The sequence below is a fragment of the Propithecus coquereli genome, unplaced genomic scaffold (genome assembly GCF_000956105.1).
Source record: "Propithecus coquereli isolate 6110/MARCELLA unplaced genomic scaffold, Pcoq_1.0 Scaffold43, whole genome shotgun sequence".
NCBI classification, from domain to species: domain Eukaryota; kingdom Metazoa; phylum Chordata; class Mammalia; order Primates; family Indriidae; genus Propithecus; species Propithecus coquereli.
The window spans coordinates 171,863-196,135 of NW_012150063.1; the positions used below are offsets into that span (position 1 = coordinate 171,863).

Sequence of the window (24,273 nt, forward strand, 5' to 3'; positions counted from 1 at the left end):
TATAAGACATTTCCACTCCTCAATTAAGGTGCCTTTGGAAAATTAATTGGATGTGTAAGATTATAATTTTCTGATACATACCTTCTAGATATGTGTCCAAAATAGTTTCACTAAAGTACAGGTCTAAAAGCAACAGAATTGAAATCGGAATGCTTGGGCAGGAGCTATACCTGGGCTTCCTTTGTGTGCAACAATTGGATTGGAAAGGGTTTTCTCTTTCAGCACCTTTTTTCTTTCCAAATAACCCCAATCTATTCTGTTCACTCCTTCACTGTGTCCCCTCAATATTTATAGACTCCTTTCCCTTGGACTTGTTTAGCACATGCTGCTCTGTGACTATTCTTTTCTTGTAAGTCAGAAGCTCACCAGCACTGGGACCTGCTGTGTCATAAGCTGGGATTTCCTAAGAGCAGGGACGGCTTTCCTCTCTTTCAACCGTGGACACTCATGGGGCAGAGGTTCCTCCTGCCTCCCCTTTCTCCCAGGTCCCTAGGAGAAGGGGCTGCTGTTGGCTAACTGAACTCAAGTTACCATCCTTCCACGTGGTTGCAATGGGACCACAGGCAAATGGGCCTCTACTCACAGTAAAGAATGTTATCATGGCCAGAGCAGGTTCACAGACCATGGAGCACACTGGGAATTTTCAAGTGGCTCAGTGGGTCTGCTCCTTCTCTCCGCTCTCTCACATGCTCCCCTGTCCCTTTTGTCTGTCTTTTGCTTATTTTCTGTAACATAGTCTGAAAACCTTGAACACGGAAGAAAATCTTTCACATCTGCCTTTGTAGATTTTGCACAAGCTAAAATAAAGCAAAACCAAAAAGTAAAATATATTGCAAATTCCTGGCCTTGCCATGGAGTCCCTGCAGCTGGTGGTGTCATTGCTAGCTCGTGAAGTTGGGAGGTGGGGAGTGGGGTGGTGATTGGCTACCTAGTAGAGGGTTTTGGAGCCCCTTCTCTGAGCTTCACCATATCATATAGATCAAAATTATTTGGATCCATTTTGGGGCAACTGCTTGGCCTAAAATGTCCCCCAAGTGCTTTTTTTTAAAAAAGAAATGAATTGGCTGTACTTAGAGTAGGAGAGTTAGTGTTTTTAATAGTCTGAAAAATGATATCCAGATGTTCAACACAAAGGAGGGGGCCCTCCCCTCTAACTCCAAGTCTGCCACAGTGATCCTTGGCCTGGTCCCTCCCATCTGGACAGCTGCCCTATGCTCTCTGGGGGGCTACCTTGGGAGACCGCCCGGGAGCTCGAATTGGCCCCAAACCCTAAGAAGGAAGGCGAACCATCTGGAATGCATCGTCCAGATCGGCTCCGCACTGCCCAGGCACCCTGACAGCTTTTTGGGACTGTGTGAAGCTTGGATTTGATCCATCAGGCTCTCTCCAGTCAGAGGGCTCCAGACTTCTCTTTGTCTCCTTCCAGAATCTACATCCCGCAGAGGCACAATTAGACCTATTAGTCACTTCCAAGTTTGGCCTTCTCAGGAAAAGGACCAAGGTGTACTCTGAAAGATACTTTCCAGCAGCTCTTGGACCAGAAACAAATAAAGGAAGGGAAATGGTTTCTGCAAGAACCTTTTCCCCACCTCCCTCTATTCCCACTGCAACACCCTTCCCATCCACTCCAGGCCTGATGATTGACACTTATTTGGAGAGGAGAAAGAAAATTTGTCTCATTCCAGGATGCTTTGGAGAACCTTTAAAAAAATGGCAACCTGACTTTGCACATCATTTCCACACCATGCAAGGTCTGCTTGGCAGAAATAAGGGGATAAAAGCTATAGGGGAGAAAGGGGTTAGGAAGAGGTTTGAAACTGCCCTCAAACCAAATTGTAAAAAAGGATTGGGGGTTTAAAAAAAATTTTTTTTAAACCACAAGTCCCTGCAAACTATTGATGGGTTTATTGCACATTATTTTTTTTTCCTAGGGCAATAAACACTTTGTTAGTATACTGCAGATACTGAATTTTTCCTTTACAAAGTCTGTATGTTCTTCCTACCACTTTGCTTCTACTTCTGATTTCTTTCTTTGTAGACAAGAAAAAGAATAATTTTCCCCAAACCCTTGACCAAGGGAGCACAGATTTCAAGTTCATTGGATCCAAAGGAAAGAGAATCTACTGTGTCTAATATCAGGCTAGTCCTCTCTAATGGCCAGAGTGTAGGGACAATGAATTGCAGAATTACCTAGCACCGTCATCGAAGAGTTGCCTTCAAAGCCTCCAGCGTGTTTCGTGCCCCTGCCCGAGTTGCTCCCCTGGCAGTTGCATCAAGCCTTCCTCACTTCTTCTTCCAGCCCCACTTTTAGCCACTTGTCACTACTCAGAGTTCACCACCTGGAACTAGACGGGTACATCCCAGAACCGAGACACAATGCTGCTAGCTAAACCTGTAGGTGGCCCTGCTCTCCCACCCCCTATGCCACCACCACAAAAGCTACACAGGCATATCAAGATTTGGAGCAAGGAAGAGGTCATATTGTTCTACAGCAGATAAATTAAAATTGAGCAGCAAAAGTCCTCTGGCCACCCCACATAGGAAGTGTCTTATTGTCTACTTTCCTTATTTATGTTCCAGCTTCCTGCATTGCTCAAACTACTCCAACCTCTCCAGGATCCTCTCTTGTATTTGCTCCATCGCCTCCAGTATCTACCAATTCTTTACACAGAGAACTATTTAGCCAACTCTTTGTCTCCTTCCAGGCCATCATCTTCCATGTCAAAAGAAGCCTGCAAGGTATTACCGTCGACGGGTTCAGTGCAATCTTTCCCCATGCTGGGGAAAAACCACTTGAAGCTTTTGTCCTCTGTAGGACATCTTTGTGCTAGATCTCGCTTGCAGATGACGGAATGTGGCAAGGGTGAGATGGGGCTGGGGAACTGATCCAGTGCAGAATCTGGCTCTGGAAGTGCCAGTGACAGGTACGCAAGCATCTCAAGGACAATCTCAGCTTTGATTTCATACCAAGTGGAGCCCGAGCTTTCCAATCTGGCAGGCAGAGCATAGCCCTAGGGAATTCCAGAAGCAGCCAGAGCTCAGAAAACCTCTGAGTGGACAGATCCCATATAGAAAGTTTGCCCATGGGCTGTAGGACTAGGTTTGAGGGTAGGTCAACACTCTAGCCTGGGAATGAGGACCAACAGAAGCATAGTCCCCCACCATGGCGTGGTCATTCAGAGTGGAGCTCCGGCCTCAGAAGAAGACTTAGGTGCTAGGCAGAATAACAAAGTGAAATAACAAGGTCGAAGCCTCTGGATGTAGAAAGAATTATAATGCAGGGCAAATAAGCACATTCAGCAGTCACCACAGAGGCCTCAAGTCTCTAATACATTTACCAACAAGGACACTGGGAGAGTAAAGCAGACATTAGGGCCCTAGGAGTGGGCCCGTGGGTGTGGGAACGTGACCTGATTCTAAGCCGCACTGCATGGTGGGTGAGGGGGCTGGGCTGGGCTGGGCTATTTATGTACTGAGCCACCAGGGCCAGTTATGTCAGCCTGGGGAAGGCAGAGGAAGAAGAAACAATATGGGGACTGGTCCTCTTCAACCTTAAAGGACGGCATGTTTAGTATTAGGTTAGCACCCTCCTGGCATCATGGCCTGCACCTGCCTGAAGTGGGGAAAGCAGACTGGGAGTCCAGGCATCTCTGTTCTAGCCTGGCTTTGGCCAATAACCAGTTGCGAGCCCTTGGACACGTATTTTCATTAACTGCTGGGCTTCAGTTTCCTCATTTGTGAAATCAGAAGGTTGAGCTAAATCACTGGTTTTCAAAGTGTCGTCCTCAGATGGGCAGCATTAATGTCACCTGGTAGCTTCTAAGAAATGCAAATTCTCAGGCTTGGCCCCAGATCTATTGACTCAGAAACTCTGGGAGGGGAACCCAGAAATCTGTGCCTTAAGACCCCAGGGGATTCTGATGTACAACAAAGTTTGAGAAGCAATGGGCTAAATAATTTCTAAGTCATAATCTGTTAGGAGAGAGAAAAATCAATCATTCTCTCTCTCTCTCTCTGTGTCTTTCTCTCTCTCTTACACACACACACACACACACACACACACACACACACACACACAAGCCACATATAACTTGCCCAGTAAAATGACCCATCTTCTAATCTAGTTAAAAGCCCCAAGAGCAGGTCTTAGCTGCATTACCCAGGGACCCAGCCCACAGCCTCTCTCTCCTCAGCCTGTCCCCACAACCAGAGCCTGCCTCTGCAGGAGACACATTAGTGTTCTGGCCAGCAGGAGGCAAATTGTACAATAAATTCTTGTCTCCTCTACCTCCTGCCCAATTAGCCAGAGGTGAGATAGGAAGATTTACTTTTTTCCACAAGCAAGGGCACAACCTGAAGTCGTAATCGAAGCCAGTTTCCATCCTGGCTCTCCCAAGGCTGCTGCAGCGGATTGGCTAAGAGGCGGATGGCTCTGCCTGGTAGCAGAGATTTAATAGGCAAAGCGATGCAGGGAGGAGAACCAAAGGGAAGAATAGCTGTGCTAAGCCTGTTGCCTTCTGGTTAAAAAAAAATTTATAGATCTATTTATAACCTGTCTTGCTCCACAAAGGATTTGAGGCAGCTGCCTTCTTGTTGGAAAATCCTTGATGCCAATACGTGGCCTCTGGGACCGTGGACTTCCTGGCCCGGAGCAAGGAGCCAAGTCTTCCTGTTCATGCAGCCTCTGCGGAGGATATAATGGCTACTCCCCGCAGTCTTCTAGAATATCCATCTTCCTGCTCATCTCCTTCACAGCAAAAATGTGGTCACCATGATCCTGTTTTTGTTTTGAAATGACACAAACCTGGATCCTGGCTTGACATTTTTCCGTTCAGGTCAAATAAACAAGGTGCACTAAGAGAATGTTCAGAAGCCCAGTTTGAGACGTGGTTTTCAAAGGTCTATACATAAGGGAATCCTTCAGCTTTCCTCAGTGATTTATTCCTCACGGGAGACATGCCAATGGATCAATCATCTGTTGGATACTCACTCTGCGTTGATTTGGGTTGGCAGAGGGGCATTTAAATAAGTTAATACATGTTAAGTGCCTAGAAGAGAGCCAGGCCCATAGTGAATGCTCAGTAAGTGTTACCTTAAACAGACAAACCAAAATAAACCCCAGTAATGAACATGGATTTATACTAAAACAATCTAAATACTCTTTGGGAGAAAAAGGCTGGTGCTGTGGGTTCAGCTAGGTTTGTCTCCTTGTGGTGCCAATCGACCCCTAGGAATCCGAACCCCCAATTCTGGCCTCTTTCCCACTTCCACTTATCTCTTTAGCCTAGAGCAGTATTCAACAATTACATTTTTCCTAGTTTTTTTTCTCCTCTTTCAGAACAAATAATTCCAGTTCCTTAATAAACCCGCTCAAAGGAGGCTTGTGAAAAAGGTTTAGTATCTTTGTTATGTCCCTGGGCCCTGGGCTAATAACAAGCAGAGACAGCCACACACCAGGTTTTGACGTTGGCCAGTCTTGCCTAGACAGGGTAGTCTTGTTCTGGCTCCCAAAGACCTTGGCCCCTGATTTCAGACATGCTCTGGTCTCTGACACCACCTTGCATGGTTTGGACCCTGCTCCGCCCCAACACTGCTACACCAGCATTACTATTCTGCATGCAGGTGCTCATCCCTGCCTTGCTGTTTACCCATGACAATGCCCACTCGGACTCTTTTTGGAATCTAACAAACCATTTCAAAAATTTTATGGGGAAGAGCCAAGAGCAAAGAACAGACAAGATATTTCTAAAGAAGAAAAAAGTCTTACCTTGCCAGATGTCAAGAATTATTAAGCTAGAGAAATTGGAACTGTGTTATTGGTGCAAGGACATATTAATACCCCAACAGAATAGAAGAGCGAACCCCCAAAATGATCCACACAAATATAAACATGTGGCAGGGAAGGAAGGAGAGATGGGCAAAAGGGATGATAATCTATTCGATGAGTGGCACTGGAAAATTGGTTCCTGTGAAGATGGAGAAAATATACAGCGGATTCTTACCATATGCAAAGAAATAAAACTTAAAGGTAAAAGGCACAACATTGTCTTTTAGAGGGAACTACAGAATAACTTTATGAACTCAAGATGGGAAAGAATGTGTCAGATAAGTCACGAAAGACACAGAAAAGAAATGGTTAATACATAATACATTTTTCTGCATTAAAGTTGTATGCTCATCAGAATTCATCGGAAAGAGAGTGAATAGACACGTTACAATCTGGGAAAAAATATTTGCAACTAATGTAACTGGCAAAAAGTTAGTGTCTAGAATATATGAAAGACACCAATGAATTAATAAGAAAAAGTGAAACACCCCACTAGGAAAGTGGACAAAAACCATAAACAGGCGCTCACAGGAAAAGAAACACAAACAGCTGATAAATAAGTGAAAAGATACTCAACCCATCAGTAATAAGCAAAATAAAAATCAAATCTACAATGAGATACCTTTTTCACACCTACCAGATCGGCAGAAACTAAAAAGCGTAAAGTCTAGTAATAACAAATGCTGGAACGAATGTGGACAACCAGAACTCTCGAACCTTATTGGTGTGAGTATAATTTGGCATAGTTACAGGAAAACAATTTCACATTTCCTGGTAAAGAGAAAAATAGTCACACTTTATACCCCAGAAATTCTACTTTCAGGAATATACCCTAGAAGCTCTGTATATGTATATGTATGTGTGTGTATTTATCTATATATATATCTTTATATCTATATCAGGAGACATGTATAAGAATGTTTTGTGCCACATGTTCAGAATAACCAATGCAAATATCCAGCACCACTGCTAAATGAACTTGTAAATTGTGATGTTTATTCAATGCAAAGCTATATAGCAGTGAAAATAAGTAATAACTACACTCAGCAATATGGGTCACTCTCACAAGTATTGAGAAAAGCAAGAAAAAGAAAAATACACTGTGTTGCTTCATTTACATAAAGATCAAGACCTGGAAAAACTAGAAATATATTGTTTAGGGGCACAAAATAATTATCATAGTATTTAATATGTGCTTAATACATATTCTGTAATAATATATTGTTATATGTATTAATTAGTGTTTTGGCAAGAAAGACATGGCACACTCAAATTGGGTGATTGAGGAGAATTTATTAAAGGAACTCTTACAGAAATGTGAGTTGGGTTAGGGCATGCATTCTTAGTGAGAGTAATATCATCCCCAAAGGGTGAAAATTGGTTCTTGGGGGGCAAAAAATAGTATTCTTTTCACATATGAAGCACAGAGATATGTATGGTACATAAATAGATAAACAGTATCTGTGTGGTGTTAAAATTTCGTGACAGGGAGAGGATCAGGAAAAAAATGTCTGAAAAGGCTAATTGGGGAGTGATAATGAAAAAAAGACTGAAAAACACTAGATTTTGAAAGCCAGCAAGGACTGGTGCAGTACCCTGGGGCTAGCGGAGCAGTCAGGAAGCTTTACCATCCCTAGGCCTGAGGGCGCCCGGTGGGGCTGGGAGCCTGCAGATGCAGGAGCTGTGTGGAGAGGGCTGCCAGCCGGGCACCAAGAGTGACCTTGGTAGACAAATGCAACCAATCCATGGTGATCTGGCAGAGAGGGAGCAGGGTCACCTGCCCTGATGTCATTCTCCTTGGCCTCTGCTCTCTGCCGGGGCTTCACTGTGGCCAAACCCAACAGGAGACCAGGGATCAAGGGAGCCCCTGGTGCAGTCCAGACAGGTCAGCCTCAGGGGCACCGGGCAGGATGGAGAAGATTGGAGATGGCATCTGGAGGGGCCAATGGAAATGACACAGCAAATATATGTGGCAACATTATAAAGGGCAAAGGAGTCACCAACATGCATTTCAGCATCGCAGTCACCTGGGGGTTGGGGATTGGGCAGGGAGGGGCACATGGGGCCTTCAATAGCAGTGGTAACATTCTATGCCTGAAGTTGGGGGGGTGGGGTCACAGGTGCGTGTTTCCTTCTTCAACAATACATATGTTATTTATATTTATTTGCAGATATAGTCCATTTCATAGAACAGTTTTAGAAAGTTAATATGGTAGTAATTGAGGAGAGGTAAAATGGAAAGAGCATTGGCTGGACCTGGAGACAAAGGTGGATTGGCATCTAGGACTTACCACTAACTAGCTCAGATTAAGCAAATAAATTGTCTCGTTTGCTGAACCCTGTCAGAGGCTGGGGAACCGCCATCACCAGCCCCACCTCGGGTTAAGAGCTGTTGCATCAACACCCTTTTGGGGACCTGGTCCTTATCTGAAAATCAAGATGATAATACCCTTCTTACATGGTTGTTATGATTAAATAAGATTATATCCTGTATGTGAAATCACATGCTGCACTAACTGGTGCCTAGTAAATATTTTTTCTTCTTCTCTGATCCACCTAGCCAGTGGTATATCCTGCTGTCTATTCCCTTCTAAGTTCCTGTGCTCTGACCAGCCTGATCTCCCTGGCCCCTGAGCCTACCCCACTTGGAGCTGCATCCAGACACGGGTCTGTGCCCTGCGCCTTCCCCAGCCTGGTCCTCCCACATGCTAATCTGCCTGGCTCCAGCCCTGCCCCTCCTGGGTGCTCCGCACAAGGTGTCTCTGTAGTCCCTTACAAACCAGATGTTAATGAAAATAGGAATTAAGGTATTTTCACAGAAGCTCTTCTCAATTGCAATCAGGACTATTGTTGGTCAGTTAATTGAAAAAGTTGGTTAGAACAGGATAATCACTAAGAAAATAAAACACACCAGCCTTCAACATCTTTTAACTTAAAACTTACAGAAGTAAGTTTCTCTCTGCCAGTCTTTCCATGAAAAGTCCCAGCATTTTATTTGAGTGTGAGTTCCTCATCGTCTTTCTTGTGTCATTCCAGTTTCTGAAAGGTGGAGCAAGAACCCAGTCACTTGAGAAGCCCAAGGTCACGGAGCTTGCGACAGACCCGGTACCAGAATGACTTTGTTTTCTTAAGCGCGGTGCCAAGCGGAGTAGTATCCTATAAATTTAGTTGAATCGCACCGAGCTGCTTGGATGGGTGCCCAAAGAGGGCTGGGTGGGAACAAAGAGGAGAAGCTGTGAGATGTGGCAGGGGCCAAAGGAAACTCAAATGATAGCACTGCCTCTGGTGGTCATCCTCCATCCAGAACGGGACACAGTTTCATAGCCACCAAAGACTTCAGTGGGTGTCAGTCTCTCTCATCTTGTCACTCATTCTGGGGCTGAATCTCCTCTTGGGGTGTGTGTGTAGGGGACTGGGGGTCTGGGAGGCTGGAGAGAAGGACATGGCTGGTGAGAGGGGCAGGCTTCAGCTTCCCTCCTAAACGCAGCTTCCCTGGCATCTCCGTGCCCTGCTTTGTGCACTCTGAGCTCGGAGGTCAGAATTCAGTCCACAGCTATTTAAAAGTCTTAACTTGGCCCTGGAATGCTGGCAGGCTCCAGTGGAATCAGAGTCGTAAGTACAGTTTCCTGGGGCTGCTGGGGTGCCATATGAGGGCTTAGCAAATCCCAAGGAGACAGTATACACACATGCGTACATATGTGTGTACGTGTGAACATGTATGTGTGTGTGTGATTCTTCCTCCCACCTAGGCAAGGTGAGCACAAATTGCAAATTGCAGGAAGTAAGAAAATGCTTTTCCAGTTTATGGCTCCTAAAATTTTAAGATGTGCACGTGGCTGCAGCAGATTTTATTGTCTCCCATAAATATTATCTTATTTCCCCCACATGGACAAGGCTCTCCCGGGCTGCCAGGGAGGCCATGCAAGTCCAGCCCGTGTGTCTTAGTCAACAGGGCATGCCTAGCCCAGGGCTAAGGAACGATGGGCATTGGCCCTTCCCATGGCTCCGGCAGCCAGAGGGACCGAGGCACATAGGCCACAGTGGCTGGGGTTGGCTGGGGGCAGTGGTGATGTGGAAACCCAGGTACCCTTAGCACTGTGTTTTCTCCTCCTCCTGCCCCCACAGCTCCTGATTTAGGAGAGCTGGAGCATGGCTGTAAAACTGCTGCCTGGTGGGAGAAAGCAGGGGAATTCCTGATGTACTCCTGATAAGTACTCCAGGGATACTAATCATTTACTTCCTCTTAGTATGATCTGGGCGCTTGAGAGATTTGGACTGAACAAGAAGTCCTTTTTTGAGAACAAGGGCAATTAAAGCCTGGGTTAAAAGCTCATAAAGGTAGAACCCTCTAGAACAGCCTCCTGATTTTAAAGCTATATAAACTATAACCCAGAGAGGTTCAGTGACTTTCCCCAGGTCACACAGCTTATTTGATGGCATGCTTCATGAAGCTCTTTTTTTTCCCCCGAAACAGTCAGAAAATGTTCATTGATTTTTACACTAAATAAAGAGAAAATGAGCAACTGGCTTCTGTGTTGACTAGCTTTGGGACTTTGAGCACGTTATTTAACCTCCATTTCCTCCTCCACGAAATGGGGTAAATAACATCTCCCAAGATCATTGTCAGGATGAATAAATTGATGGGTGTGAGGCATTTGCCTCAAGAACTTTAAGGGCTCAGTAAAGGCTAGTTCTCTTTTCCTTCCCTTTTTCTTCCCCCATTTTCTCCTCCCTGCCCTTTAAAAATAAAAATAAAATAAGTTTACTCTCGAGTTCAATAGGCAGGCTTGCCTCAGCCCATACTGCACCGCAGCGTACGTAGAAAGGTCCTGGCTGGCCCAGGTAAGTCAGGGGCTTTGTGAAAGGGATGGTGAGAAGGACGCTGGGGACAGGTGGGGTGGGGTCGAATGAAGAGAAAAGGCCTCCAACAGGACGTTCTTCCCGGTTGTTATTAAAAATGAGCAGGTGCAGAGCGCACTGCCTGGGGGATGAGCATGCTTGTAGCTCGGGCTTGGGCGAGGCATAGGCAATATATGTAACCAAAATGTTTGTACCCCCAGAATTTCTGAAATTAAAAAAAAAATAAATAAAAGAGTAAATGAGAAAACAAAAATAAAAATGGACAAAAGGAGGAAGGCCTCAGAGAGAGAAGGGGAGGCGACAGAGAGTGGACGCGCGGAGCAATTACTCGGATGCTGGCGGTGGGAGTCCGATCGAGGCAAGGAGGCCTGTGACGACTGCGACTGCAGGGCCCACGGATCCCAGAAGGAAAACAAGCAGGCGTTCAACTCCAGTCCCCCCAGGCAGTCAGGTGAGCTGCCTGGTGTGTGGGCTGCCTGGGGATGAGGTTCAAAGAGAGACACCTCCCTCCTCTGCAGCCCCATGAGCTAAGGGAAGGACAAGCCCGGCCTTCTGTGGCTTGGGCAGAAAGGGGTTCGCCAGCTTCATATACCAGCCACCAAATCAGTGAATCTAAAAACCATTCCATGCTCATTCCACCTCTCACGACAGCTCTTGTGCCAAAGATGCCTGGCAATGGGAAGCAGACTGCTAGAGTGGTGTGACAGATACTTGCACATACGGCATAGGTGAAAAATAAAAACAAAAGTGTCATAAAAATTTTAATCTGGTCTTTTCGTAGCAGCAATGGGAAGTACAAAGCTTTCCTCGTCATTACTCTCTCCTATAGGATCTGTAGAACAAAGCAGAACATGAGTGGAGGCGTGCGTCACTGCTGTGTAAAACCGGACTGGTGGCCACTGGAGCAGAAGAGCAGACCTGAACGCACAGTGTGGGGGGCCCACCCCTCGAGCCCAATGGAAGTCTGGTCTCTTCTTGGAAGCTTTCCTAGCAGAACCCCAGAGGCGCATGATGACTTCAGCTGTGTCTCCCCGAGGCCACATCAGCCCTGAGGGGGTAATCCAGTTTGTGGCTTTGCCCACCTGGGTTCCCAGGTGCTCACTTCCTCACACAGAGACCCCTCCTTACCACTGCAGGTCAATATCCTTGTTGTGTTCCATTCTGACACGTGGTGGCTCCATTCTGCAGTGCCCAGCTACAACCCCAAGACCCAAGAAACCAGGGTTGAAATGCAAGATGCCAACGCTGCCGCAGCCGTGATCCAAATTCTCCACTCAGACGAGGGGCCCGAGACACTGGCCCAAGGCAGGTATAGCACCTAGACAAGGGGGAGAAATGGAATTTGCCAGATACTGGATACCAGTGATTTGAGGAAGGCAGCAGCCAGGAGAGAAATGGAAATGCAAACCAAGGGCCGTCCAATCCAGCCATCTACCTGAAAGGGCTTAGGAAAGATGGAGATTCCATTTGGAGGCAAAGCAGTACAGTTGGGAAGAATTCTCTGAGCCTGAGAACATAGCTCTAGTCCCCTTTTAAGAAAGGGCGGAAAGGGCTCATGGCTTGGTTGGACAATCACTGTCCACTCAGTGCTCACTGCTTTTATCACTCATCCTGGAGAGAGGTTCTTGTTCTCTCCCTTCTGCTAATTACAGCTCTTACCAGGTTTCCAAAACGCAGCTAACACGCCCTCTGATAGGAGCGAGCAGTGCCTAGGACTCTATCAGGAGCCTGGAGCTATTTGTGAGTGGCATTACCACATCCCCTATCAGAGATATGCCTCTCACCTCACCATAATCACCCTTCCCTTGCCAATTCCGCTTGCTGACAAGGTCCCCAGCTTGGAGCTGATGGAGTGAGTGGAATGTCTTGCCTGGAATCAGGGGAGTGAGATCAAAAGTAGAGCAGGTAAAGGTACAAGGCCGAGGTCGGTGAGCCAAAGAGGGATGTAAAGGGATGTAGTTGGGGAGATCGTGTCAGCACCGCAGGGGTTTCAAGCTGGCAAGCAGGAGGGCGGTAGGGGAGGAAATCTGGAATGTGGGCTGTGGTCCTGCCTGGGCTTTCTGCAGCAGAAGCTGAGAATGGGCCACGTTTATGGGCCTGCCCAGCAGCTCAGCCCCAGGCCCAGGTATGGGCCTTTCCAGACACCTCAGCTCTCCTATCTGGGCTGCTGAGGACTTGTTCCTGGAGGCAGGGGCTTGCTTATCATTCCTCTTAGTGCAGGAAGCTGAAGCCTGGAGTTTGGGGGCCAGTCTTCAATCCTTGAGGTCCTCTCCACCACTTCTCCCCAGAGGCCTACAAGGTGTCTCATTCAAATAGGATTCTTCAGACCTGCCCTCCTGTTCCTCAATTCCCACGGTGGTTTACGTACCCTGCCCCACCCTAGACTTCTACTACATAGCTCATTTCGTCATTTTCTTAAACTGCCAGTTATATTGTTGATAATTATAGCCTGTATGTCTTATCATGTTAACTAAGAGGGAAGTTCCTCTGGGTTTCAGTATGAGTGCTTACAATGTTTTAGACCCTTTGCTAAGTGCCTCATATAGATTATCACATCGAATCTGCACAACAACCCCATGAGGTAGACATCATTCGTTATCCCAGAAATGTCAACAAACTTGCCCAAGGTTCTGACTCCTTGTGTGAGTTGAAAAAATTATAACCACTCTGTGCCTCAGCCTCCTCATCTGTAAAATGGGATTAATAACAGCACCTGCTTCATGAGATTGCTATGAGAATTGAGTGAGCTAAGATGCATAAAGTGCTTAGGATAGTGCCTGGCCTATAAGAGTTTGTTAAATAAATAATAAACAAACAACTAAATGGCGGAACCAGATGTAACCCAGGTGGTTTGACTGCAGAGCACAAGTTCCTCACTATCATTCATGACTTCTTGCCTTGTTGATTGTGTCCTGTTCTGTTTTTTCTGAAATCTTTGGCAGAGATTGTGATTTCCATTTTCCAGATGAGCAAACTGAGCTGTAGAAGACATGATCCAGCCAGTGCCACACATATTTCTCTTCCTGAGAAGTCCATGGTGATGCTTCCTGCATTCTTATGACCCAGGCACCGTTCTGTACACTTTACACATATTAACTAGCGAGTGCGCACGCAGTCTCAGGACACAGATACTGCTATTTAACCCATTTTGCATATGAGGAAGCTGAGGCACAGACTCACCTGACTCTGCTGTCATACCTGTCCTCTACCTGAGTCCTCCCTTAGGCCTGGGGCCAACCAATTCTACCTGCAAGGCCCAGAGCAGGAGCTCTGGGTTGGTACTCCAGCGACTGAGCACCAAGGAACTCTCACTGAGGGACCGGTACCACCCTGTGTCCCACCTTCTCTGCCTTGGTCTGTGAACAAGCCCTCAACTGGACTCCAGATTTCAATAGCTGTCCTGGCCTAACTTCCACAGGTACATCAGATCATCTTAGTCTGACCCATTGCTAGGGTGACCAACCGTCAGGATTTGCCCGGGCATGTCCCAGTTTTAAAGCTGAAAGTCCTGTGTTACGGGAAACCTCTCAGTCCGGCAGCTATTTTCTGACCCAGCGATGTTTTGCTCCTTGATGCTTAGTAATCGTTGCATCGTCCTATAGACTTGCAGAGGATAACCCGTCTTCTCCAAATGATCCCCCAATCACTTTAATTTAGCAGCAGCTGCAACACATTTTAAAGCACGAGAGCATAAGGAACATTATTAGGGATACTTTCTTTCCTGGTGGAGGAGATCTCTTGGGTTTACTTTCCTGAAATCATGCCAGAGGAGCGTAACTAGTCAAGTCAGCAGTTTCCTCTCTGCTCTTTACACATGACCCACATTTTCATTCTCCCCAAACACTTTACTGGTTTTCTTTCAGCTAAGGCAAGCAGCATAATGCAGAAGAAAGAGATCTGGGCTCGGCATTAGGGAGACAGCTTGAGGAAAGAAAGGAGCATGGACTTCAGAGGCAGAAAGATCTGGGTGTGACTCTTGACTCTGACTTGTCACTTTATGTCTTTGTGCAAGTAACTTAACCTCTCTGAACATTGCTCGTGAAAGGATAATGTGAGATAATCAGCAATGATGTATGTAAAGCGACTTGCACAGAGAGGGATCTGATAGACACGAGACGACTGAAGAAGGAGGCCACAGCTCACGACTGGAGCTCCCCAGGGACTGGCGGGATCCTGATCCTAAATGGGGTTGACGTGTCCACAGAGATGCTGCTGGGTGACTGATACATGCCTAATGTGGTCTCTTGGCCAAATTTTACTCTTCTTGCCTTCAATGCTACTTCCATAGGGAAGCCTTGTTACAAACTCGCAGGATCCTGTGCTCCTTCTTCTTGTCACGAACTGTTGAATTCAAATTTTATTTGGCTAATTATTTAATTTCTATCTTTTCCACCTGACTACAAACTCCCTAAAGGCAGAGACCACATCTATCTCGTTCACTGTTATAGCTTCAGCAGCCAAATCAGTGCCTGGCACACAGGAGACGTTCAATAAGTGCTTGTTGAATGAAATGAATGAATGAATGAAATGGCCATTCGAAGGTACTGGGGCAGGGGACAGAATTCGGTGAGGCCATGTAGGCAATGGTAAGCCGCTAGATGGAGCTAATGCCTTGCATGTAAGTATCCAGAGAGCTTTCTCAAACCAGAGTGAGGGGTGGTTAAGACTCAATTTCTAATTTGACTCGGAAGCGATTGTGCTGAGATTATGACATCTATCTTTTGTCGCGCACCACGGTAGGCAATTTACAATGTGTAACTATAAGTATCCCATTTTACAGATAAGGAAATAAATTCCCAGTAATTTTAAGTAAGGAGACACAACTTACAGGTGATAGAATAGGGCTCTGAACTCAGGTCTTTTGGCCTCCAAGCCTGTTTTCTCTTTAGTATACTCCAGTGCTTCCACTTCAGTGGTCTAATGCAACCAATAAACATGCTTCCTGTTGTGACAGGGCCTTTTCTTCCCCTCACAGCTGGTTTTTGTTTTATTACATATCCAATCTAATTGAGTTCTAAAGTCTCCACACAGCCACTGATTGCTAAAAAGCCAGGTGAGGGGAAATAAGAGGCAGAATAAACTCAATGTCCCTTAAACCAGACATGTAAGTCTTGAGCTCATTGACAAGCTAAGTGTAGCATTCTGAGGAAGGAAGAAATAGTCTTCAATGTATCAATCAATCATCAATAGTTCTTCATTGAGCACCTGTGTTGCACACACAGGGCTGAGTAAACACAGACGGGCTTACAATCTGGTTGGGAAGAGAAGACACGCAAATATGGAACATGGAAAGAATGGTACTAAATACGCTAAGATTCTGTCATTCCTCTCTACAAGAATCTATGGAAATTCCTGATAGCTAAATTTTCTGTGGCCTTGTGATTTATTAACTGGAAGGAAAGCTCTTATCCAAAGCATCTTTGCATGTATTTATACAATGAGAATTGTTCAATAAACTAGGTCTTAAAAAACCCAAAAGAGTATTTTTTTAATCACTAAAGAAATTTACCTTATGTTCACTATAATTTGGGTACATTCTAATTCTTTGCAGATTGCTAATCTGTCTATGGTATGTGTTTGAGACATAATACTAGATCACGTCTCCTCAGTTCTCTCCCTATATCCCCACACTGTTCTCCCATCCATCACTCTAGATCCATGAAATTTGTTGCAATGTGGAATTCATGATAACTCTGATGGAGAAAGTTAGACACTTGTGATACCAGCACATGGACAGGACTTGCTTTGATATCTCAGTAAGAAATGATGGTGGCCCTAGGTCTAACCTTGGTCCCATTTCTCATGTCCACTCACGGAAGTTGGGTGACTCCATTCAGAAAGGTAGTGTGGTATAAAGAAAAGTGCACTAGGACACTGAGTGAAAAAAAAAACAGGCTCAGAGCTGACACATGTTAGCTGTGTGGCGTCACTTCTCTGAGTCCCAGCTCCCACCTATAAAATGCAGGGAGGTGGAACTAGATGATTGTTAAAGTTGCTTCCTGGTCTAGCATTATGTGAGCCTAGTTAACTATGAGTTAGAGCATGGGTAGTCATTCAGTAAACCCAGAATATATAGTCCCCCTAAATAGAAATGGCCACACAGTCATTACATGCAGACACAAAAGTTGAGAAAGCTGGTTACCATGGCAACTCACCTTCATGAAGTCATTTATAAATTCAATTCTGTAAAATGACAATATTATGTACTGGCACCTGCAAAACTCCATAATGTTTCCTTTGCTTTCATTCTTGCCCCGGGCTACAGTGCCAAGAATTGTCATATCTGGAGAAGCAATCAGAGCTCTCAAGCTGCCTTTCGGTCTGCTAGAACAGAAGGTGCTGACAGGGGTGGGAGGAAAGGAAGGCCTCCGTTCAGTTTACTCACTCTGCAGCCGCCCTTCACAAAACTCCAGCAAATATTTTGCGATGTTGCAAGGTGTTACGAGAAGTGAAAAGCAAGCTGTGATTCAGCTGTTATGAAGACTTTGCAAACAAAAAAGAGTGATCTGTTTTGCAGCAGACTATTATTTCTGCCAGAGCCCACAGGCTGGAATACCAAAAGGGGGATTTCTGCAAGACCTTGCCATCATACATATTAGATTTTCAAAACAAGACCAGTTTTAAACTATTTGACCTACCAGGTCCCCACCATGTGAACCTCAGACCCTGGGAGCTGTGGAGTTACTGTAAGGCACGAGCATGTTCTGTATGTAGACTGAGTGAAAAATGTGCTCATCTATATGGATTATTTTTCAAATATGCATAAATGTCATTGTGATGAATCAGCTCGTATTAAAAGTAGAGTTAATACCATGCTTGGGTTTAAGAAAAAAATATATATTTTTGATGCTGAAATGTAGTCTCCATGCTTTTCAGATCATTTGTCTTGATTCTTGGGCCAGAGAATATGGACACCTTACGTTAGGAAAGAACATTTTCCCCAGCTATTGGCTCTACTTTCATGGCATGTGTTGGATGGTTGTAGTCACCATTTGGTTTCCAGAACCTTTAATACCTGTGAGGAAGACATTTAAGTGGCTAGTTGAGTACTGCTCCTCCATGAGATATGTCATCTCTGAGTACATATAATCTATGAGCTGTGGATACAATTCTTAGTCCACACAATTGTGTAAGAAATATAACCTAATTTTGATTTCCAGTCTCCATTTTTTTGCATTGTCAGAAACTTAATCTCAGTGAACTCATGGATTTCAACCTCCCCTTTCCCTGGGATTCTGTCTAGATTCCAGAAGGGGCTTCTGAGATGCAAGGTGTGCAGTAAGGGGAAAGAAAGCAGAGGGGGTGAGGAACCGGGTCCTCAAGAGCATCCTTCCACACTGGCGTATACTGAGACATCCTTTGCTTTGTTTGCATGGCCACTTCAGGTCCAGGAGCACCCTCTGTTTCTCTGGCATCCTCTTGGGCACAAGGAGACATGCTTCAGTCTCACTGGGGCATGGAAAACTTTGCGTGTCTGCCTAAGGTCCCTTTAGTGAGACCCATTTCTTCTCTGAGTTTTTGTCATTTTTCTGGGGCTCTACTGAGGCATGTGTCTTCTCTGCTCCAAAGTCCCACAAAAACATCTGGGATTGAACCACCTTCCCAGAGTGAGCCTGGGGACTAGGGGACAGGACCCAGTAACATCTCAGCCCTACGTGCCTCCCCGTGAATTCACTTCCTCCCCATAAGAATAGGGAACTCTTTTCTCCTTTCATTATCTTTTCTTTCAAATATTTTGTCTATGTCATGTTTGTTTGTTTCCTTCCCCTAAGGGCAGCTTCTGAAACCAAAAGCTAGGAAGACACTTTTATTTCTCTGCCTCTGCTATCACATCTCTTCTGCGAGATAAGGAGCACAAACCCAGCCAGCTGCCTGAATGAGGGGAAGGAATAGGCGAATAAAAGAATCGGCTAATATTACTCCGCCACATATAAAATCATTATAGATATTATGAATCCAGGGCTTGCAAAAGAGGATATCAGCCCCAAATGAAATCAGACACTGAGCAAAAAGTGAATTTTTATAGAATAAATAAAATAAGTCCTCCGCACTTGTGTAGTTTTTCTGCTGACTCTTGATATTTTCTGCAGTGCGGCATCCAGAGCTAAGTGCCTGGACTTTTGGACACAATGCTGAAATCAAGGGGTCTTCACTAAGGATTGGGCGAAAGCTCCATCAGTCCTATGTGGAGGTGCTTCAGCCTGTTGGACCAGGGTCCTAGGAGAGGAAGGGTGGGGAGGAGCAAGGGAGAGCAACCTGACACTGCCATGGCCACCACCTTGAGGCTCCCCTTCCATTCGAACTCTCTCTGGAACTTCCCCACCTCCAGCGCTGTTGGAAAGGCAGCTGCCTCTGTCTCCACAGTTTCCGTCCAGCCAGATCTGAAGTACCTTCATTCATTCATTTATTCTTTCATTCAAAACCACTGAATTCCTACGGTGGGCTATATACTGGGGAAGAAGTAAACCTATTTTAGTCTTGGCAAACTTATCTAAGAGCCTCATTGAATAAAAAAGACATGGTCTCTGGATTTGAGGATCTTACAGTTTAGTTGGAGTAGGGAAGAGCCCATGGTAAGACAGGGGAAGGGGCGATTTCAATGTTACAATGGGGAAAATACAGATTGCAGGGAAGAAGCCTTCCTGGATAGAACAAAAAGGAACAAATAGAAACTTGGAAGGGAGTGCCAGGCCTTTGGGGGCAGGGCAAGCTCTGACAGGCCATGGCCACAGGCTAGACCACCTTTTAAGAAGGAGAAGGCCCAGGGAGCAGCTGGTCTGGCTCTGGGACCAGCCCCAAATTCCCAGTAGCAGTGATGGCTGTACGTTTCAAACTTGGTGATTATGAACACAGATTTTTCTCATTCAAAAGAGCTAACTGCTGCGTGCCTAGGCAAAAAGACTCAACTTGTGCTGTTTGAATCAGAAGCCTGTGGGAGGAACGTGGGGGTGGAGGGTCTTTCACAATGCAAAAGCCTCAAACTCTCTTCCTCCTCATATCTTGGAGAGAGAGCAGCAGCTGCCTTAGAAGATCCTATATTTCAGGCAAAGAAGAGTTTGTTGTCAAAACCACAGAAGAGGCACCACAGTGCTAAATTAGAGCTTTTGCAAGCAATGTATTTTTGTCATTAAACTCTCTATGTTACAATTCTAACAGAGAGAGTGGAGGAGAGCCCTCAGTGATCGTTCAGAAGATTCGGTAGAGATACTAGAAGGGCCATGCCTTAATAGTGGGGCTAAACTATCCGTAGAGTGAAAGCTATGCTACATCCTCCCTGACAAAGCTCAAAGACAAGCTTCAAAAGAACAAACTTAACCAAACATAATTTCCTACAAGAATAAAGCCCAATACTTGAAAAAAAGGACAAGAAAATACAAGTGCTCAACAACATATTATTCACAATGTCTAGCATCCAATCAAGATTTACTACACATGGCAAGAAATAGGAAAATATGATCCATAACCAGGAGATTAATCAGTCAATAGAAATGATAAATGTTATGGACCACTTTCCACCCAGATATGATACAAGTTATGGAATAAGCAGATAAGGATGTTTAAGCAGTTTTTATAACCATGCTCAAGTATTTAAAGAAAAACATGTACATTAGTGAAGAGAAGACTGGAAGATATAACAAAGAATAAAATGGAACTTCCACAGATGAAAAATACAATGTCTGAAATTAAAAGTTCATTAGATGGGATTCAATAGCAGATTAGGCACTGCATAAGAAAAGACAGGAATTTGAAGACATAGCAGCAGAAACTATCTAAAATGGAGCACAGTAGGAAAAAATACTAAAAAAAAGCTAACAGAGTCTCAGTGATGTGAGCAACAATATCAAGAATCTAATATACATTTAATTGGAGTTCCAGAAGGTAGAGAGACGGTGGAAGAGAAAAAAGTATTTAAAAAATAATAGCCAAGATTTGACGAAAACAAAGGGCTATCATCACCAACATGCTTGCTGCCATTATCATTTTATTTTTCCCCCTTAACCTGAACCTGACCAGTAGTATCTGTATTTGGCTTGCCTACATCATGTCCTGGTGAAATTCACGTTTTCTCCTCCATGCCTTACCGCTTAGATCGGCGGATAGAAGTGTTTCATGCTATGGAAGCGTTTTCTCTAACCTATCTGTGAGAGCCGGAGGTAGTGAAGATTGAGTTTAGAGACCAAATTCCTGCTGTACATTATACATAGTACATGACCAGTGAATGGCCAGTGCATGGCCTACAGTACAAGTATGCCCAGATCATAGTGAGTGCTGTGTTTCCCAGTAATAATTCATTACTTTGCCCACTGACTTCCCTGGAAGGTATTCTTGTATACTTTCCAAAATGCTGAAGCCAAAACTATGACTCTGTGTACCCCTATCTTCTCTTGGATACTTTTATTTTACTCTCTCCTAGCACAGATAGGTTTATGCTTGCTCCTAAGATTTTATGTTAAAACTTTCATTCTAGTTTATATGTAAAAATTGCTGAAAAATATTAAACACTTGATAGATTTGGTGACATTAAAAAATTATAGAAGTAAGCTATGTCAATTATCTCAGCAGAGTTGGGGGTAGGCAGTAAGAGAAGAATGGATGTGAAGAATGCAGGGGACCCAAGGGAGTTTTCAAGGCACACACACTTCACATCTCCCCATAAACACAATTTTTTCTTTCTGTTCTTTTCTTTCCTCCCTCCCTCCCTCCCTCCCTCCCTTCCTTCCTTCCTTCCTTTTCTTCATCTTGACAGAGTCTTGCTTTGTTGCCAGGCTGGAGTGCAGTGGTGCTATCATACCTCACTGCAGCCTTGAACTCTTGGGCTCAAGCGATCCTCCTGTCTCAGCCTCCTGAGTAGCTGGGACTACAGGTACATGCCACCACACCTGGCTAATTTTTAAATTTTTTGTAGAGACAGGGTCTTGCTATGTTGCCCAGGCTAGTCTCAAACTCCTGGCCTCAAGCAATCCTCCCACCTCAGCCTTTCAAATGGCTGAGATTAGAGGTGTGAGCCACCATTCCTGGCTAAAGACAATTTTCACTCTGTCCCTATGAGCACTCTTCCCTCAGATCTTGAAATGTCCAGTTCTGTCTGATCTTTTGAGTTTCCGCTGTAATGTCTCTGCTTTAGAGAGGCCTTCTCTGATCACACCTTTCACTCAGTTATTCTCTGTCACTTTTCACACTCTGCAAGCGTGTTGTTCACTTGGTTGCTATGTACTTCTACATTATAACCACTACAGTGTAAGCTCCGTGAGGGCAGAGAGTTTGTCTTGTCCACCGCTGTATCCTTAGTGTCTGAAACAGTGCTTGACAAATATTAATCTCATAAACAACATTGTTGAGTGAATGTTCACTGAAGACAGTAGGTGTTTCATGTGAATGCTATGAAAGCAAAAACAAAATTGAAAACCCCCTAAAAAGTTTTGTAAATTTTGAAACATGTAACCTCATTCATATTTGTTCTCTAAAAGTTTTGCCTTTCACATCTAAGTCCTGAGTGTGATTATTTTGTGCATGGTTAAGAGGTAGGAATCCAGTTAGAATTTACTGAAGAATTTCCCCACTGATCTACAATGCTACCAGTGTCATATATCACCTTTCCATATATGTACTCAGCTACTCCTGGTCTCTGTTTCTGTTTTTGTGTCAGTATTCCACTGTCTCGAAGCTTCAGCTTTAAAATAAGCTTTGACACCTGGTAGAGCAAGTTCCTCCAACTTCTTATTCTTTAAAAATGCCTTTTGGCCCTTTGCTCTTCCATATAAATTTTATGATTAGCTTGTTCAGTTTTATCTCATGCAATAAAATTTTGTAACTTCTTATATAAGTGACTTGGATACCTTCTCCTACATTTATTCTTCTATTTTTGGTCCTATTGTATATGGTATCTTTTAAAATTTCATTTTCTGTTTTTGCTCTGTGAAGAAATGCATTTTACTTTTGTGTATTGATCCCATTTACAATAAATTGGATACACTAAGTTATTCAGACTAATAATTTGCTGTGGATTCTTCTGGGCTTTTTATGTAGACAATCATCTGAAAATAAGTTTTCTTTCTTTCTTCTGATCTCTATACCTCCCCCACCTGCTTTGTCTTTTTTTAATTGCCCTGGTTGGGATCTCAATGTTGAATATAAGTGGTGATAAGCATTCTTGTCTTGTTACTGATTTTAAAGAAATACATTATAACAGTTGATATGATATTTGCTGCGGGCTTTTTCATGTTACTCTTTATTAGGATAAGGAATTTCTATTCTAATTTACTAAGAGTTTTCATTATGATTGGTGGTTGAACTTTATCAAATGCTTTTTCTTCACTTATTGAGATGGTCAAGCAGGGTTTCTTTTTCTTTGTTAATGTGGGTAATTAATAGATTTTTAAAATGCTGGCTAATCTTGCATTTCTACGATAAAACCACATTGATTAATCACAAAGTAATATTCTTGTTATGCATTGCTGGATTAGTTTTCCAATATTTTCTATCTTTGCTCACAGGTGATAATGACCTGTAGTTTTCCTTTCTTTACAGTATTTGCCTGGTTTGGGAAACAAGGTTATACTTGCCTTATAGGTGACTTGAGGAGTATTCCCATTTTTCCACTGCTTGAAAAAGTTGTGCAAATTTAGAATTAGGTATTATTAGAATTTTGGCATAAATTGCCTATAAAACCATTTCATTCTGGTTTCTCTGGTTTCTCTAACTCCTGATAAAACTTCTCTAATGATTATAAGACCTTTCAAATTTTTTATTTATTTTCAAGTCAGTTTCAATCATATTTTTAAAGGGAAGTATCCATTTCATCTGTTTAAAAAAATACATTGACATAATATATAATATTCTCTTCTCTTTTTGATCTTTGCTGTGTCTATAATTATGTCCCATTGGTTATTCCTAAAACTGACTCTTCCAGACTTTATCAGTCTTGCTAGAAGTTTTAGAATTGTGTTAGTTTTTACAAAGAACCAATTTTTTCCCCATTGAGCTCTGTTTTAATCTATTGAAATTTTGTTTTACATGTGATTCATTTATACTTTTTACTTTTATTAATTTCTTCTTCCTACCTACTTTAGACCTTTTGTTTGTTTTTCAGACAGGGTCTCACTCTGTTGCCCAGGATCCAGTGCAGTAGCATGATCATAGCTCACTGTAGCCTTGAACTTCTGTGCTCAAGTAATCCTCCTGCCTCAGCCTCTCAAGTACCTAGGACTATAGGTGCTTGCAACCACAGCTGGCTAATTTTTAGAAATTTTTTTTTTTATAGATGGGGTCTTGCTTGTTGCCCAGGCTGGTCTCAAACTCCCAGCCTCAAGCAATCCTCCTTCCCCAGCCTCCCAAAAGGCTGGGATTACAAGCATGAGCCACTGAACCCAGCCTAGATTTGTTGTTTTTCTAACTTGAGTTCAATTCTTAGCTCATTGTCAGCCTTTTTTCTTTTCCTATATAAGCATTTAAAATTGTATGTTTCCCCTCTAAATTCCATGTTCGCTGTATCCCACAGTTTTTATATTTATTATCATTTGATTCTCTAATTTTCACCATGATTTTCAACTCATTGGTTTAGAAGAGTGTTTTAAATTTCCAAATAT

The 24,273-nt window shown here is 43.9% G+C and overlaps 1 protein-coding gene across 1 annotated transcript in view; it reads right to left on the reverse strand.

Annotated features, from left to right (window-relative positions):
* Positions 1-1,269: 1,269 nt before the first annotated feature.
* The window catches only part of CRIPT (cysteine-rich PDZ-binding protein), a 41,102-nt gene continuing 18,098 nt past the window's right edge, over positions 1,270-24,273 (reverse strand). The window contains exons 5-7 of the mRNA XM_012653785.1: positions 12,472-12,557; positions 2,689-3,011; positions 1,270-1,429 (exon numbers count right to left, since the gene is read on the reverse strand). Coding sequence (XP_012509239.1) covers positions 1,270-1,429; positions 2,689-3,011; positions 12,472-12,557 — 569 coding nt within the window. The remainder of the gene's footprint in view (positions 1,430-2,688; positions 3,012-12,471; positions 12,558-24,273) is intronic.